The 18,816-nt window shown below is 39.5% G+C and overlaps 1 protein-coding gene across 5 annotated transcripts in view; it reads left to right on the top strand.

Annotated features, from left to right (window-relative positions):
- scaper (S-phase cyclin A-associated protein in the ER) overlaps positions 1–18,816 on the top strand; it is a 327,794-nt gene that overhangs the window by 227,641 nt on the left and 81,337 nt on the right. For all 5 annotated transcript variants that reach the window (XM_073025528.1, XM_073025526.1, XM_073025530.1 and 2 more), the window contains exon 24: positions 14,862–14,985. In XM_073025528.1, the coding sequence (XP_072881629.1) occupies positions 14,862–14,985 (124 nt within the window). The remainder of the gene's footprint in view (positions 1–14,861; positions 14,986–18,816) is intronic.

Below are 18,816 nucleotides of genomic sequence, written 5' to 3'. Positions count from 1 at the left end.
AACTCCAGAATGCCTTGAGCTGTAATAGTGTTACACTAACCACTGCCTTGGTACCCAGATAGATGATGTAACATCAGAGCTGATCATCTGGTTACTGCCTGACCTGCAGTGTGCTTCTAGCTTTTAAAAAAATTTCAATACAAGCAGGGAAGTTTGGTTACTCTGATATTGTAGAATTCAATAAACCAAAAGGGCTGCAGGTTCAATTGTTGAAATAGTGTGGTGTGAGAGATGTAAACTAAAGAAAAGAAAGTCAGAGTGACTTCCTTGCTGAGTATACTATGCTCTAAGAGTTCTTTGCTCCATGGATTCACATTCCTATATTTCACTTTGTATTTTATTTAAATTAAATAAAACTCTGGTTTAAGATGAGGCTGATGAAATACAGCAATTACTTACTGGCAGCAAACAAAACTATGTGATGAGGCCACACTCAGGTTGGAAGTGTAACACCTTATATTTCATCTGGGTGGCCTCCAACCTGATGCTATGAACATCAATTTCTCAAATTTCCATTAATTGTCCACTCCATCTTATCTTCTTACCTGCCCAACAGTTCCCTCTGGTGTTCCTCTCCGTTCCTTTTCTTCCATGGCCTTCTGTCCTCTCCTATCAGATCCCCCCCCCTTCTTCAACCCTTTATCTCTTTCACCAATCAACTTCCTAGCTCTTTACATCAATCCTCCTGGTTTCACCTATCACCATCCACCTTGTACTTATTCCTCCCCTTCCCCCACCTGATGAAGGGTCTCAGCCTGAAACGTCGACTCTTCACTTTTTTCCATAGATACTACCTGGCTTGCAGAGTTTCTCCAGCATTTTGTGTGTGTATTGCTTAGATTTCCAGCAACTGCAGATTTTCTCATCTCTTCCAGAAAAATCACACTTTTTCTGGAAAACGAACACCGCACTCAATAGCCAGTAACTTCCCTTTTGAAGTTGAGCTTTTGAACTGCCTGTACGACCTGGCATTTTTGCAGTGTGGACTGAGTCTTGAAGGCACGGGGGTGGTTGCGGCATTGTATGTACTGGCTGAATCTACGTGGCGATGCCTGAGTCCAAGAACGACGAAAAACCCAATTTATGCCCATTGCTGGAGCAGATTTGAAGCAGCAGATCCGAGGCAAGGCAGTGGGTCTCGTGCCAGAGAGTGAGGAATGAGTCGATATTTGAACACTTTAAGCACCAGGCCAGAATAAAAAGGTCAGCTATGTGCCAAATCGAGCCCAGGCCCAAGAGTGTATTGAAGTGGTATGGTCTGGGTCTGAGACTGAGGAATGAGTCAAGGTTTGGTCAATTTAAGCACCAGGCCATATTAAAAAGGTCAGGCCTGAAGGCAATGGACAGGGCAGTTGTCAGCTCACTGCTCGGCGAGGTTTACCAATCACTGCACTGAACTGAAGCTGTAACCTGCCACTAATGGGCTCCTGGATCAGCTGTGACTGACTTTGTGACTGTGAATTCACTTTCCTGAACTTCAAATGGTATTTGCTTACTTTTTATTGTTTGCACATTGGGTGTTTGGTCTGTTTTAAAGGGTTCTATTGGATTTATTTGTTTTGTAGCTGCTTGTAAGTAGATTAATCTCAAGGTTGTATGTACTATACATACTTCAATAATGTACTTTGCACTTTTTGAACTGTGTATATATTCAGTTTTGTAAGGGATTCCTGGTTGTAATATAACATCTGTGGAAAAGCATCTAAGCTAGAAGCCTTTAATGATCACAGTGTAATAAACTTTGCTGAATTTGGATATGCAAATAATGTCACTATTTCAAGTGCAATAATATTGCTGATGAAAATAGAAGTGCTGATGGATCCCCATGGAATTCCTAAGTTCACATAGCTTTCGATGAGATATGATTTCCTTGTGTAGCTCCGGGGCAGAACCCAATTAATTTGATTCAAGTTTGGAGGTGGACACAGGAGTGTCAAATTCAAACAACGGTGCTCCAGACTTAGAGTTTGCCTCTTAATGGAGCAGCCCTGAGTGACCTGTGTCAGTACAGTGCTATTGTCAACTACCAATGAACTCACTCACTTTCCTAATAGCCTTTGAAAGTTGGTGAGAGACATAAAACACTGATCAGCTATAAACTGGATAGTTCCCTCTGGACAGAACCAGCATTCACCAGTTTCAAACCATCTGGGCACATACTGGGGAAGTGGAAACAAACCATTGTAAGTGATGGTGACAGCTGCACAGTAACCCTTGAAAAAAGATCAGATTCTATATGTAATCATGTGCATTTGTTATTTAAATCCTGCTATTATTATTGTAAGAAATTAATATCATGGAGAATCCCATACACCCTATTCATGGGCTGTTTGTCCCTCTCCCATCAGGGAAGAGGCTATGTAGCATCCACGCCAGCACCACCCAGACTCAAAAACAGTTCCTTTCCCCAAGCAGTAAGACTGATCAACACTGCCACCCACTAACCCAGTCCACCACGCCCCCCCCCCCACCCAACACTACTACTTTATCATTTCCTGTCACTTATTTCTGGGTTCTAAAGGAAGTAACTGGCAAGATTGGGGAGGCATTAACGATGATCTCTCAAGAATCAATAGATTCTGGCATTGTACCAGATGACTGGAAAATTGCAAATGTTACTCCACTATTTAAGAAGAGTGGGAGGCAGCAAAAAGGAAGCTATAGACCTGTTAGCCTGACATCAGTGGTTGGGAAGTTGTTGGAATCAGTTGTTAGGGATGAGATTACAGAATACATGACAAGATAGGCCAAAGCCAGCATGGTTTCCTGAAAGGAAAATCCTGCCTGACAAACCTACTGCAATTCTTTGTGGAAATTACAAGCAGGGTAGACAAAGGAGATGCACAAGACGTGGTGTAATTGGATTTTCAGAAGGCCTTTGACAAGGTGCAGCACATGAAGCTACTTAGCAAGATAAGAGCCCATGGAATTACAGGGAAGTTACTAGCATGGGTGGAGCATTGGCTAGTTGGCAAAAAACAGAGAGTGGGAATAAAGGGATCCTATTTTGGCTGGCTGCAGGTTACCAGTAGAGTTACACAGGGGTCAGTGTTAGGACCACTGCTTTTTATGATGTACGTCAATGATTTGGGCTACGGTATTAATGGATTTGTGGCTAAATTTGCCGATGATACAAAGATAGGTAGAGGAGCAGGTAGTGTTGAGGAAACAGAGAGCCTGCAGAGAGGCTTAGATAGTTCAGGGGAATGAGCAAAGAAGTGGCAAATGAAATACAGTGTTGGAAAGTGTATGCTCATGCATTTTGGTGGAAGAAATAAATGGGCAGACTATTATTTAGATGGGGAGAGAGTTCAAAATGCAGAGATGCAAAGAGACTTGGGAAACCTTGTGCAAGATACCCTAAAGGTTACCCTCCAGCTTGAGTCAGTTGTGAAGAAGGCAAATGCAATGTTAGCATTCACTTCTAGAGGTATAGAATACAAGAGCAAGGATGTGATGTTGAGGCTCTATAAGGTACTTGTGAGACCACACTTGGAGTATTGTGTGCAGTTTTGGGCTCTTTATTTTAGAAAGGATATACTGACATTGGAGAGGGTTTAGAGAAGATTCATGAGAATGATTCCAGGAATGAAAGGGTTACTATATGAGGAACGTTGGGTAGCTCTTGGGCTGTATTCCCTGGAGTTCAGGAGAATGAGGGGGGTCTCATAGAAACATTCCAGATGTTTAAAAAGGCCTGAATTGATGTGGCAAAGTTATTTCTGATGGTAGGGGATTTTAGGACAAGAGGGCACGACTTCAGGATTGAAGGATGTTCATTTAGAACTGAGATGCAGTGAAGTTACTTTAGTCAGAGGGTGGTAAATCTCCCTCGAGCAGCTGTGGAGGCCAAGTCATTGGGTGCATTTAATGCAGAGATAGATAGGTTCTTGATTAGCCAGGACATCAAAGGGTATGGGGTGAAGCCAGGGGACTGGGAATGACTGGAAGAATTGTTTCAGCTATGATTGAATGGTGGAGCAGACTCAATGGGCCGAATGGCCTGCTTCTGCTCCTGTATCTTATGGTCTTATTTTACGTACAGACTCTCCTGCAATAAGCATCACTTGATGTTCATGTGATCAATCTGTGTGTATAAAATATCTTATGTTTTTATATTTTATTGTCTTCTTTTTCTTTTTTGAACTGCATTAGATCCAGAAGAACAATTATTTCATTCTCCTTTACAGTTGTGTATTGGAAATGACATTAAATAATCTTGAATCTTAATCAATGGAAAGTTTAACTGGAGTAAAAGCAGAGAAAAAGAGAGAAAGTAAAATGTTTGTATTAGCAATTTGGTTTTGATTTTAGCAGTTCATGTTCTGACCATACACTTGCACAATTAGTCTATGAACTTAATTTCAATGAAAAAATTTTTTGATTTTAAGACCATAAGTCATAGAACCATTCAACCCATCAAGTCTGGTCTGCCATTCCATCATGGTTGATTTACTATTCCTCTCAACCTTATTCTCCTGCCTTTTCCGTTCTAACTTTCGACACCCTGATTAATCAAGAACCTATCAACCTGTGCCTTAAATATACCCAATAACTTGTCCTGCACAGCTGTCTGTGGCAATGAATTCCACAGAATCATCCCCTCTCTGGCTGAAGAAGTTTTTCCTCATTTCTGTTCCAAATGGACGTCCCTCAATTCTGAAGCTGTGTCTTTGGTATCAGAATCCCCCACTATAGGAAAATTCCCTTCACATCCACTCTGTCTGGGCCTTTCAGTATTAGATAAGTTTCAATGAGGATTCACCTGCTCCTCCCCATTCTTCTAAACTCCAGTGAATACAGACCCACAGTCATCAAGTGTTCCTCATATGTTAACTCTTTCATTACTGGGATCATTCTCGTCAACCTCCTCTGGACCCTCTCCAATACCAGCGTATCTTTTCTTAGATAAGGGGCGCAAAACTACTCACAATATTCTGTGCAGGTTGACCAATGCTTTGTGAAGCCTCAACATTACAGTACCTCCTTGCTTTTGTATTCTAGTCCTTTCGAAAGGCATGCTAACATTGCAGTTGCCTTCCTTACCACTGGCTCAACCTGCAAGTTAACTTTTAGGGAATCTTGTACATGGACTCCCAAGTTCCTTTGCACCTCTGATTTTTGAATTTTTTCTGCATGTAGAAAATAGTCCACATCTTTATTCCTTTTGCCGAAGTGCATGACCATGCACTTCCCTACGCTATATTCCATCTGCCACTTCTTTGCCCATTCCCTCAATCTGTCCAAGTCTTTAGTCCAAGCTAAGGCAGACACCCTGATTCCTCAACACTACCTGCCCCTTCACCTATTTTTGTATTGTACACAAACAGCCATAAAGCCATCAATTCCTTTGACCAAATCATTGGTGTATAATATGAAAAGAGGCGGACCCAACACGGACAACTGTGGCACACCACTAGTAATCAGCAGCCAACCAAAAAAAGCCCCATTTATTCCCACTCTTTACCTCCTGCCAGTCAGCCAATCATCCATCTATGCTAGTACCCTTCCTGTAATATCATTTGCTCTTATCTTGTTAAGCAGTCTCATGTGCTGCAGCTTGTCAAAGACCTTCAAAATCCAAATAATCAACATCCACCAACTCTGCGTTGTTTATCCTGACTGTTATTTCCTCAAGAATTCCAACAGATTTGTCAGGAAGATTTCCCCTTTAGAAAACCATGTTGGCTTTGGCCTATTTTATCATCTGCCTCCCAAGTATCCTGAAAGTTCATTGTTACTAATAGGCTCCATCTTTCCAACCACTGAAATCAGGCTGACCGCCCTATAATATCCTTTGTTCTGCCTCCTTTCCTTCTTAAAGAGTCAAGTGATATTTGCAATTTTCCACACCTGAGGAACCATTCCAGGATAAAGTGATTCATGAAAGGTCATTACTAATGCCTCCACAATCTCTTCAGCTACCTCCTTCAGAAACTTGGGATGTAGTCCATCTTGTCCAGGTGACTTTCGACCTTCACACCTTTCAACTTCCCAAGCACCTTCTCCTTAGTAATAGCAGCAACACTTGCTTCTGTCCCATGACACTCTCATTTCTGATAGCGTCTTCTACAGTGAAGACTGATCCAAGATACTTAAGTTCATCTGCCATTTCTTTGTCCCCTAATACCACCTGTCCAGCATCATTTTCCAGCGATCTGTTATCCTCTCTCATCTCTCTTTTTTCTATATACAGTATTTCCAAAAAAGCTTTTTGTATCCTCTTTTATGTTATTGGCTACCTTACCTTCATATTGCATCTTTTCCTTCTTTATGGCTTTTTTAGTTGCCCTTTGTTGGTTTTTATAAGCTTGCCAATTCTCTACCTTCCTACTAATTTTCCTATTTTACATGCCCTCTCTTTTGCTTTTATGCTATCTTTGATTTCTCTTGTCAGCCACACTTGCCTCATCTTCCCTCTTAGAATACAACTTTGTCTTTGGGATGGATCTTTCCTGTATCTTCCGAACCTCACCCAGAAGCACCAACCATTACTGTTCTGCCATTGTCCCTGCTAGTGTCTCCTTCCGATCAACTTTGGCCAGCTCTTCTCTCATGCCTCATATTCTTTTACTCCACTGTAATACAGCCAATTTTAGCTTCTCCTTCTCAGACTGCAGAGTGAATTCTATCATATTATGATCACTGTCTGCTAAGGGTTTCTTTACCTTGAGCTTCCTAATCAAATTTTGTAATTAAATAATACCCAATCCAGATTGTCATTCCCCTAGTGGGCTCAACCACAAGCTGCTCTAAAAAGCCATCTCATAGGCATTTTACAAATTCCCTCTCTTGGGAGCCAGCACCAACCTGATTTTCCCCATCTACTTACATTTTGAAATCCCTCATGACCACCGTAACATTGCCCTTTCTACGTGCCTTTTCTATCTCCAGTTGTAATTTGGAGCCCACATTCTGGCTACAGTTCAGAGACCTGTATATAACTCCTATCATGGTCTTTTTACTCTTGCAGTTTCTTAACTCCACCCACATGGATTTTATTTCTTCTGATCCTATGTTACCTTTTTTTTAAAGGATTTTTATTTCATTTTTATACAAACAAAGCCATCCCAGCCCCTCAGCCTACCTGCTTAGATGTTAAAATCCCAACTATGATCTATGATCTTCTTTCAGCCACAAGTCAGATGTCCACAACATCATGCTTGCCAATAAGATCATCTACCTTATTTTGAATCCTACATGCATTCAAATACAACACCTTCAGTCCTGTATTCATAACCCTTTTTGATTTTGGCTTCCTGTTACACTTTAACTCAAACCAGTGACTTCCTCAGTTTCACTACACACTGCACCTACCTGTATAACAACTGCCCCATCCTCAGTCCTATATACCCATCACCCTGCCAAATTAGTTTAAACCCTCCCCCACAGCTCTAGCAAGCCTGCCTGCAAGGATATTGATCCCCGTTGGGTTCATATGTAACCCGTCCTCTTTGTACAGGTCATACCTTCCCCTGTATTTGCACACCTGCTGCTGTAAATGTCCTTAATGGAGAGAAGTTCATATCCTCAGATGTGCTGGGCTGTCCGTACCACTCTCTGCAGTGCCCAGCAGTCAAGGTTGGTGCAGATTCCATACCAGGCGAAAATACAGCCAGTCAGGATATTCTCAATTGTGCCCCAGTAGAAGGTCTTGAGGATTTGGAGGCTCATGCTCATGCATATATTTGTTCTGTTGAGTTGGATTTGGAGTAAATAATTTTCCAGACAATTTGACAAATTAAACTTTCCTGTCGTTATTTTACCAGTTTTTTTACATCTTTAGGACAGAGGGGATTGATGTCTGCTTAAACATATTGTACATTAGTAAAAAGCATTTCAGTAGTATCCCCTATCCACCCATCTTCCCTCTTGCCTGGTCTCACCTATCACCTGCCAGCTTGTACTCCTTCCCCTCCCCCCACTTTCTTATTCTAGTTTCTGCCCCCTTCCTTTCCTTTTGATGAAGTATCTCAGCCCAAAACATTGACTGTTTATTCTTCTCTATAGATGCTGCCTGACCTGCTGAGCGGTATCAAATCAAGTTTCAAAAAATACAGCACTTAACAGAATAATTGTAAGCATATGAGCATGGTGGAGATGTGGCATACAGCAAAATTACACAAGCTGCTGAACTAGTTACTTCAGTATATTTGGTTGAACTGGGAATACTTATCAGGATAGTTGAAAAGTCCTTTGGTCTTTTAATAATATGGAATTATCTTCATTACAATGGACAACAGTTTCTCCAATGCACCAATATATTCTTAGTATTTCACAAACAATGTAACTGAGGAATGAGAACCATCAGAAGCAAAAATCCCACCAACTGAACCAGAATTGAATTGAATTGACTTTATTTCTTACATCCTTCATATAGACAAGGAGTAAAAATCTTTACATTGCATCTCCATCTAAATGTGCATTTTATAATAAATAGTATATACAACAGGACAGTCAATATAACATTGAAATAACAATTGTATCAGCATGAATTAATCAGTCTGTGGCCTGGTGGAAGAAGCTGTCCCAGAGCCTGTTGGTCCTGGCTTTGATGTTGCAGTACTGTTTCCCAGATGGTAAAAGCTGGAACAGTTTGTGGTTGAGGTGACTTGGGTCCCCAATGATCCTTCAGACCCTTTTTACACACCTGTCTTTGTTAATATCCTGAACAGTGAGAAGTTCACATCTACAGATGCGTTAGGCTGTCCGCGTCACTCTCTGCAGAGTCCTGCGATTGAGGGAAATACAGTTTCCATACCAGGCAGTGATGCAGCCAGTCAGGATGCTCACAGTTGTACCCCTGTAGAAAGTTCTTGGGATTTAGGGGCCCGTACCAAACTTCTTCAACAGTCTGAGGTGAAAGAGGCGCTGTTGTTCCTTTTTTCACCTCACAGCCAGTATGTACAGACCACATGAGATCCTTGGTGATGTGTATGCCGAGGAACTTACAGCTGTTCACCCTGTCGACCCCAGATCCATTGATGTTAATAGGAGTTAGCCTGTCTCCATTCCTCCTGTAGTCCACAACCAGCTCCTTTGTTTTTGCGACACAATTAACATAATGAAAAAGAGGACAGCAAATTTACTAGGAAGCTTAAATGTGTACATGATTTGAGAAGCTCCATTGTGTCACAGTTTCAGGGAGCCTCTTTATTTCTTCTAATATATTAATGAAAACCTTAAATATTCTGCTTAATTTGCTGTGACAGTATTGAGAATTGGGACTCATTCGTGAGAAGAGAGCCTTCTCAAAATGAGGAATACTTCGAGCTTGTCATTTAGAGCTTGTATGCAAATTGTGACAGTTGACAGCTGTTGTGACTGTAATAAGATTAAAGTAAAGAAATTAGTTGTACTGATTTTAATCTGCCATTTAACACTGGTAACCACCTGGGGCTAGCTTTATCCTGTTCATGCAGCCTATCCATGTTAGCTTTAAGCTGGCTATGCAATAAGGAATGGAGCTAATAGAAGCAAACAGAAACTAGACTCATTCAAGTGTTCTGTTTTGTTAATTGAATTACAGCATGTCTTGTTTCTCCTTCAGTTTTATGAAATCACTTCAGTTGTATCTCCTGTTCTTCTGACAGTCCCAAGCCTTTTGTTGGGTCAATGAAACACACTGTTGGGTTAACGGTCTTGGAAAATTATTCACAAGATATAGGTGTACTTCAGGACTCTGTTGATATCTGCCCTACAAGGGTAACAATGAGCCTTCGACTAAGTCACTGTTACTAACATGAAGCATCTATGATCAAGTCATTCACAAGAGCTGAACTGGATATCAATTCTACAATATTGAACTGTTGTGGTTCTTTCAGTGCATCACATAGGTCAACCTTTCATTGGTCTGGGCTTCATTGTTCTGCCAATCCTAGCATGCCAAATCTCAACAGGAGATAATTGGTGTAAAATATGCCTCAACATGCATTACATATAAAATTTATAACTGGATTTTAATGGAAGCACATTATGCCTTAAGCATATTGATCATCCAAATACAGGTCAAGAAATTATAATGTTAAAAGAAAGGAATTGGTAATATTTGCAGATTATTGAGACATGAACTAGGAGTCTGGTGTGATAGAAAGTGAATTTGTATCTATAAATTTAATGATTAAAATTTGTAAACAATTTGGGCCACACCACTTTAGAGTGGTGCAGGGCTCAGTCCTTTCTGGTTACACATTTGAATGAGTCATGTATCTCTGCAGAGACATACCGGTAGTTTGAAATCGACTTGCTTGATGCAGACCTGACACATTTAGGGTCTTATTAACACAGATTCCTCTTGTGTAAAGTCAACTCTGCAACCCAATGTGAAATGCAAACTATGTACTAATATTAATACTGTAATTATGCAGAAGTACATATATTCAATATCTAAACTTTGGATGCGGAAATGTCATTTTATATACCGGTAGTAGGAAAGTGGAGACATGTAATTAAGTAACTTTACTATAGAGGAGCAAGGCCATGGTGCATTTTGGCATTAATTGCAATCACATTCATTTGAGCTTCTATGCACATTGTTTGTTTATCGCTGTTGAAATATTAATATTTTGCAATAAAACATTTGCAATGATTCCCTTTTTGCAAGTCTCTTCCACAGAAAAGATCCAATTCAGTGTAATCTGTGATAGCTATCATTCATTATATTCATTTAGAATTTTTGACTGTTTCAATTGTACTTCTGATCTATTTACAGATTTCTGTTTGATAATACAGACCTTTGGTAGTCAATGTAATGCTAGTATAGAGATCTGCAAAAACGTGACTTTTTTAATCTCCATTGATTGGACACCAACCAAAGGACCAATTTGCTCATTAATTGTAGGTTCTTTTGAATACTTCTAGATTTAATGAATGCAAATGAAAGGAGGAGTTCAAAGTAAATTTATTATCAAAGTACCTATGTGTCACCAAATACTACCCTGAGGTTCATTTAATTGCAGACATTCAAAATAGGACAGAGAAGTGCAATAGAAGCAATGTGAAACTATACACAAACACTGACAAACAACCAATGTGCAAAAGAAAACAAACTGCAAATACAATTATTGTTACTGTTGTTGTTCCTATCAATTGAGAAATGGGTGTGCTTTGCTGTGTCCATACCTCAGGTTTTACCAGCTTGAGCTGAGGAAAAAATAAAACTATAACAATAATTGTAAACAATAAGAACATGAGTTGCATAGTCCTTGAAAGTAAGTCCATAGGTCGTGTTCAATGATCAGTTCAATGTTGAGGTGAGTGAAGGAGCATAATGGTTGAAGGGGTTTTGCACAGTGTTATCATTTTAGAGTATTAAGAGATTTTTATTATTGCTTCAAATATCTAATGTGTCCCAAAGCATTTCTCAGCCAGCTCATTATTTGAATAGAGGGTTACTCTAATTATGTAGAGAAGTGCAGCAGCCACCTCAGACAGAACCGCAAGAAGTAAAGGAGATAAATTACCAGATAATCTCTTTGCTGATGGTGATTGAAGAGAAATATTGGCAAGTACTGTAAGGGTTATTCCTTAATTTTGTGGAATAGAAGCATGAGTTTTTGTTTGTTCCCCTGAGAGGATAGATGTTGCTTCAGTTGTGTGTCTTATCAGAAATGAAATACCTCTGGCAGTAAAGTATTGCCTTGTGACTACTGTGAAGTGTGAACTAGTTCACATGCCCAAGATGTGGAGTAGACCTGCAACATTCTGAAGCTGAAACAAAGGCTTTCACTGAATAAAACACATTTTCTCCCTAAGGGGTGAGCTATTATTGGAATATTATTCCTTGGTGTTATTGACCTTTATCTTCCAAAGTGCCCAACCTCTACACAAGATTCGAGGTAAGGACTTGACAGCCATTCAACAAACAACCACAGCGGATTCTGGTCCTTTTCTCACATAGATACTTCAAGTCAAGTCAAGTCACTTTTTATTGTCATTTCGACCATAAGTGCTGGTACAGTACACAGTAAAAATGAGACTTTTTTAGGAGCATGGTGCTAAATGAAACAGTACAAAAACTACACTGAACTACGTAAAAACAACACAGACAAAAAAATCTACACTAGCCAGGACTACCCAGACCTGCCCAAGACTGCATAAAGTGCACAAATTAGTGCAGGCATTATAATAAATAATAAGCAAGACAACAGGCACAGTAGAGGGTAGTAAATTGGTGTCAGTCCAGGCTCTGGGTATTGAGGAGTCTGATGGCTTGGGGGAAGAAACTGTTACATAGTCTGGTCGTAAGAGCCCGAATACTTCGGTGCCTTTTCTCAGATGGCAGGAGGGAGAAGAGTTTGTATGAGGGGTGCATGGGGTCTTTCATAATGCTGTTTGCTTTACAGATGCAGCATGTAGTGTAAATGTCTGTAATGGCGGGAAGAGAGACCCTGATGATCTTCTCAGCTGACCTCACTATCCGCTGCAGGGTCTTGCGATCCGAGATGGTGCAATTTCTGAACCAGGCAGTAATGCAGCTGCTCAGAATGCTCTCAATACAACCTCTGTAGAATGTGATGAGGATGGGGGGGCAGTGGGAGATGGACGTTCCTCAGCCTTCGCAGAAAGTAGAGACACTGCTGGGCTTTCTTTGCTATGGAGCTGGTGTTGAGGGACCAGGTGAACACCAAGAAATTTGGTGCTCTTAATGATCTCTGCTGAGGAGCCGTTGATGTTCAGCGATGAGTGGTCGCTCCGTGCCCTCCTGAAGTCAACAACCATCTCTTTTGTTTTGTTCACATTCAGAGACAGGTTGTTGGCTCTGCACCAGTCCATTTGCCGCTGCACCTCCTCTCTGTATGCTGACTCGTTGTTCTTGCTGATCGAGACCAACTAGATATGATCAAAAGCAGTCTGTGCCTGCAAATTTATTTCCTGCACCAAATTCAGATTGTAGTCTAATTGTAGCTGCTTCATGTCATCCAGTTGTCTTGTCTGAATCAGCATAATTTAGTAAATAAATCTGACTTGTATGACTTAATACCATCCTGACTACCAACAGAAACTAATATTAATTATTAATAATTTGGGATGGCATGGGTACTATTGCTTTGGTTTAAAGGGTAAAACCACAATTTGATTATAAATGTGTACTTTAATTTGGGCCTATTTCAGGATCTTGAGGACGTAATCCTTAGATACACCATTAAGGGATCAAAGCCTTGTTTGGATAATGTCCTTCAATTGATCCATTAAATGGCACTTGTAAGTTTGAATAATAAGGAAGAGTGAAGTAAAATTATTCTAGTACACTTATCCAGGAAGAATAAGGAGTTTTCTGGGTATATTTGGTCAAATACTTACACCACAGTTAATATTGGGGATTAAGGATTACAGTCAAAGACAGAATGGGTTAAAAGAAGTCAGCCATGATTGAGGAGCCAAATGGCCTAAATCTGCTCCTATATCTTATGATCTAAAATCACTAAACAACGGTTAGTGCAGGTGCTAGAAATAAAAGATAAAAATTGCTGGAAAAATGCTCATTAGGTCAGGTAGTTTTTGTGAAGAGAAAAACAGATACAAACTGCTGAGGTATTTGATCTGATCATTATCTGTTTCTCCCTCCACAGATGCTGCCTGACCTATTGAGGTCTTTGATCTGAACCATTATTTGTTACTTTCTCCTTAGATGATCCCAACTTGAAACTGCTTTATACAGCTTTTTCAGCTTTGCGCTGTCATTGCTGTTTGAGGCCTTGCCATGTTAATTTGGCTGTAGTGCTTCTCTGATTAATACCTTAATGAGTCTAAAGCAAGTGGATTTGAATGGGAGCTTGCACTTGTGCAGTATCTTAAGCATAATGATAATCCGGCTCCAATTTACAGAAAGTGGCAATGCAAAAATAGAGTTGGTAATATTTGCAAATTGTAGAGACATAGGCCAGGAGTCTGATGCAGCAAAAAATTATTGTGTATCTAAAATTTTAAGGTAAAATTTGTGATTAATTTGGATCACTACTCGAGAGCAGCATGAGGTTAGGTCCATTTGGATGCTCAAATGAATGTCATGTTTCTTTGTAGAAGTGCATTTTCCAGAGCCATTTGCTTGAAACTAATTTTATAGAGTTGTAGAAAAGTGCAGCACAGAAACGGGGCCCTTGGTCCCATCTAATCCATACCAAACCAATTAAGTAGGCGATTCCCATCAACCTGCACCGGGACCATAGCCCTCCAAGTACCAATCCAAACTTCTTTTAAAGCGTTGAAATTGAGCTTGTGCTGGCAGCTCATTCCACACTGTCTTGACCCTCTGAATGTTTTTTTTTAAGTCTTTGCCAATCTAGATTCTGTCAAGTTGTACATAAAATTAAATCAACCATTGAATTTAAAATTCGGGATTTAAAATGCTCACTATTGTCATTGTGGCTATGGTCAACTATTATTAAATGTTCTAATTTGCATTTAGAAAGTGTACATTTGAGTTTTCTTGGCAGGTGCATAATAATGTGAGTCATCTAAAGGCGATGACTGTAGTTTTCATTGATTACCTACACTGTGTCAACTGACCTTAGCAAGAATAGCTATGAAGTCAACTGACAGTTTTGACAATTGAAGGCAAGAATAACTAGGTCCAATACTCTTGGTTATTATCAAGTGACCTCAGGAATGGTTGAGTTTCTTAGTATTGTGAGAGATCAGGACAGATGGTCAGTTCAAAATCTTGGCAGCAGCCATATCTATGTTCACTTTTGTGGAATGACTATTTGAGCAAGGTATGAGCTGATATCATTGGGACTTCATCGCAATAAAATAAATGCCTTTAGATGGCATTCTTGCAATGCAGAATGAGTTGGTGATAATAAATATAAATGTGTTTTGACAAATGTGAGCTCACCTAATTCTGTTTTATCACTTTCCAGATCCCTATGCAATGTGGTTAATGCGTACTGCTTTGCCTGCAGTGGCTGCTATGACAACTGCTTCTATGTTCTGTTCAGTAACAAGATCACCTTCTTAATTGAACTGCTGATGCATCAGTTAACGGTAGGAGTCAATACCTGTAGCTGTCTGCCATTGATGTACTTTTATGGGTGCTTGTTAAATTACTCAAAAGCTGGATGTGTAATCCGTGCAACTGAGAGTGTACCACCTTCTTTCTTCAACTTGGTTACTTCTGAAACTATCTAACTGATTTTGAGCTTCAAAAGACCAAAATAGTTGAATTTGATGGAGAAAGATTATGTAGTCATCATTAATCTAGGTAAAGTAACACTTTTTGAATGTCAATATTTGTTTACATTTGTACCTTTGTTAAGTATTTTTAAAATGAAAATACATGGCATCTTCAAAAGTAAATTGCTTCATAAGTCTTCACAAGAGCTATAAACAGGCACAAGCAACAGCAGGAAAAAATGAGGAATAATTACTGAAAAAGTGGTTAATGTCATGAGAAAGGTTGGAGTCAGATTAGAAATAGTAGAGTGTATGGCTAAGGTTTATAAAGATTTAAACCTAAAGAGAGAAGGAGGATGAGAGGAGACATGATAGAGGTGTACAAGATATTAAGAGGAATAGACAGAGTGGACAGCCAGCGCCTCTTCCCCAGGGCACCACTGCTCAGTACAAGAGGACATGGCTTTAAGGTAAGGGGAGGGAAGTTCAAGGGGGATATTAGAGGAAGGTTTTTTACTCAGAGAGTGGTTGGTGCGTGGAATACACTGCCTGAGTCAGTGGTGGACGCAGATACACTAGTGAAGTTTAAGAGACTACTAGACAGGTATATGGAGGAATTTAAGGTGGGGGGTTATATGGGAGGCAGGGTTTGAGGGTCGGCACAACATTGTGGGCCGAAGGGCCTGTAATGTGCTGTACTATTCTATGTTCTATGTTCTAAACTCAAGGATAATTTAAAAATTGATGTAATACCAACACTGACATAGAGTCAGTATAGTTGGCAGTGGTAATGGATTTTATATTCACATTTGTAATAAATACCCCAGCTTGGATGAATCAGTTGACTTTAAACTAATTTTACCAGACATAACTGGCACCACCAGCTCCCTCAAACAGTGTAGGTAATGAAAGATTGTTTCCACTAGTTGATGCATTGGTAGCAAAGGACATGAATTTATTGTGCCCTTGTAAGATGTGCTAAGTGAAATGAATGGACAGGACTACTTATTACACCTTGTAATCTTCTATTTCCCATACTCCCATGACCTTCCTGACCAAGATTGCCAGTTAGTCAAACTTTCTGTTTCTATGGTCTGCACCAATTCTTGCTAGCATTTGCATTAAAACTACACTGTGTATCCAGTGGGAATGCTTTAATGTAACCCATTGCATGGGAAACTGACAAAATCAGTCTGTGAAAACTAAAATCAAATGCTGTAAAACAGTGTGATAATCTGGTCCTTTGCTTTCTCATCACATAAATCACATCAATGCAACATCAAAAGCTTGATTCGTAGATCCACATCCAGATAGTCGTAGAAATTTCAGAACTAAAGGAAGTTATTCAGCCCATTTTACTTCTGATGCTGCAGTGTCTACTTTGCGACACCTACTTGATGTATTTTTTCTAATTGCCTCTGAAAAACTATAATTCAGTTGGCTTTTAAATTATTTATGGCAAAACACTCAACATCAACTACTGATCCATCCTTTAACCTTTTATATTGTTAATAGAAATTCTGAATTTTCCCTTGCCATATCTTTCGCTGCTTACACAGTTTAAAAGAACAAGTTAAGTCTGGGAAAACAAATTTTCCTCTTGTTAAATAAGGTGAATGCTTTGCAAAGATTGCAAAAGTAGTGAGCAATAAGATGACCAGAATATGAAATTATTTTTAGATTAGGAATTGCAGTTTAAAAATAAATATTAACTGCCAGCAGTAAAAGTATATGAAAAAAATTGTAAAATAGGTCAACAGCCATTTGCACATTTTATTATTTTCCAGTAGTCCATTTCTGTCCATAGCTATTCAGTCATCAAACACGACAGCACAGTACAGACTCTTCGGCCCACGGTGTTGCACTGAACTTGTAAGATCAATTTAACCTTTGAATGATTTCACATTGTTGAAATTTTTTTATAATTTAATTTTTTGGTCATTTGATTTGGTTTTCTGTACTAATTTTTGCTTTCTTGCCCAGCTTTTGTTTTATTTTATTCTTGTTCTAAAACAGTTCTGAAGGCTCCACCATGGTAATTGGTAATTTATTATTGTCACGTGTATCAAGACACAGTGAAAATTTGGTTTTGTGTGCCATCCATATAAATCAGCACAAAACATTAATACATCGAGGTAGTACAAAAGTAAAAGCAATAACAGAATGCAGTATGTAGTGTTACAGTTGCCACTACAGAAAAAATGAAATGCAGGTTAACAAATAAGGTACAAGGCCCATGAAGAAGTAAATAGAGAGATCATGTGTTTATCTTTATCATACAAGAAGAGCTATATCAGCAGGACAGAAGTTATCCTTGTGCCTAATGGTACATGTTTTCAGGGGTTTATATTTCTGCCCAATGGAAGGGGGGGAGAAGAGAGCGTGACCGCATTTTCAAATGGTCATTCCTTTACTGCCAGTCTGGATGCCTAGTGTTGGAAAACTTTGAAATGGAAGCAGCACGGCTGAGCCTTTCGGCGTGTGCCTAATCACTGGTCAGAATTAAAAGCCTTAGCTGACTTTTTTTTCCTCTTCTGTAGCCCAGGAACACTTAAGGACAAATGTAGTAACTTCTGCTGGTGTAACTGGAAGTAACTAACATAGGAAACACCAGGAAATATTCCAATGATTTCATTCTACTGGTTTATACAGTATAGTACCACAATGATCATTGCTGGATCTGATGTTTGCTTTTTAACTTACTTATTTCAACCTTTAAAAGTTTCCAGGGAGAGAACTGTAACCATTTTCATGATTCTACATTCCTGAATAGTATTTACAGATATTGATAAAATGGTGCACCTATCAAAGGGTTACTTTTGATGTAAGAAGAATGTCTGCCTGGACAGGTGGTTTTCGTGGGTGCTGATAAGCTATACAATAGCACATCTTACTACGCATGGTGACTAGTCATCATGTATAGTAAGATACAGTTTTGAGTTGTTGTTATTGCAGTAATTTAACATTTTCTGGCTATGAAAATTCCAATATTTCCCCTCCTCCCAAACAGGAATGGAATTAAGTTTTTTTTAAACAATTGTACACATAGCACACTGAATATTTCACTGTTCAGTACCACAGAATATTCTCTCTAGCCTTCACTATAATTTTAGACCAGACATGGACTAGAATAAAATCTCTGGAGATGACATCAAGGCATCAGATGAGGAGTATGGCATTGCAGATGGCTGACAAAACTGAAACCAGTGGGAATGGGGAAAATCTCGTGAGAAAATGCGGTGACACTTGTGGGCTGCCCCAGCACATTCTTGGGTGTGTTGGTTATTAACACAAATGACACATTTCACTGTATGTTTGGATGTACATGTGATAAATAAGACTGAATCTTTAAATCTTCATTAGCTCGAGCTTTGTCTTGCAGATATGATGATGATTGTGATGCTACATCAGTGTCCAAGTTCGGGTAACTGGCCCAAAATCTCAACCATCCATCTGTCCCTATAGATGCTGCCTGATGCACTGTTTTACCTACCAGTAGTTTGATTCTTGCTCCACATAACAGTATCTGCAGTCTCTTGTGTCTCCAGACGATTATGATTGTTTGAAATCATTTATCCTAACCCCAGTAGCTGCTACTTATGGCCTCCAATGCATTGTGGTCATTAGCTTGATCAAAAGGGGAGGTTGCATAATAGCTTATCACAACAAAAAAATTACATGTGCATGTATTTTGTTAAATAA

This window comes from Hemitrygon akajei, chromosome 21 (genome assembly GCF_048418815.1).
Source record: "Hemitrygon akajei chromosome 21, sHemAka1.3, whole genome shotgun sequence".
NCBI lineage: Eukaryota > Metazoa > Chordata > Chondrichthyes > Myliobatiformes > Dasyatidae > Hemitrygon > Hemitrygon akajei.
This window is presented reverse-complemented; position numbering and strand designations above follow the sequence as displayed.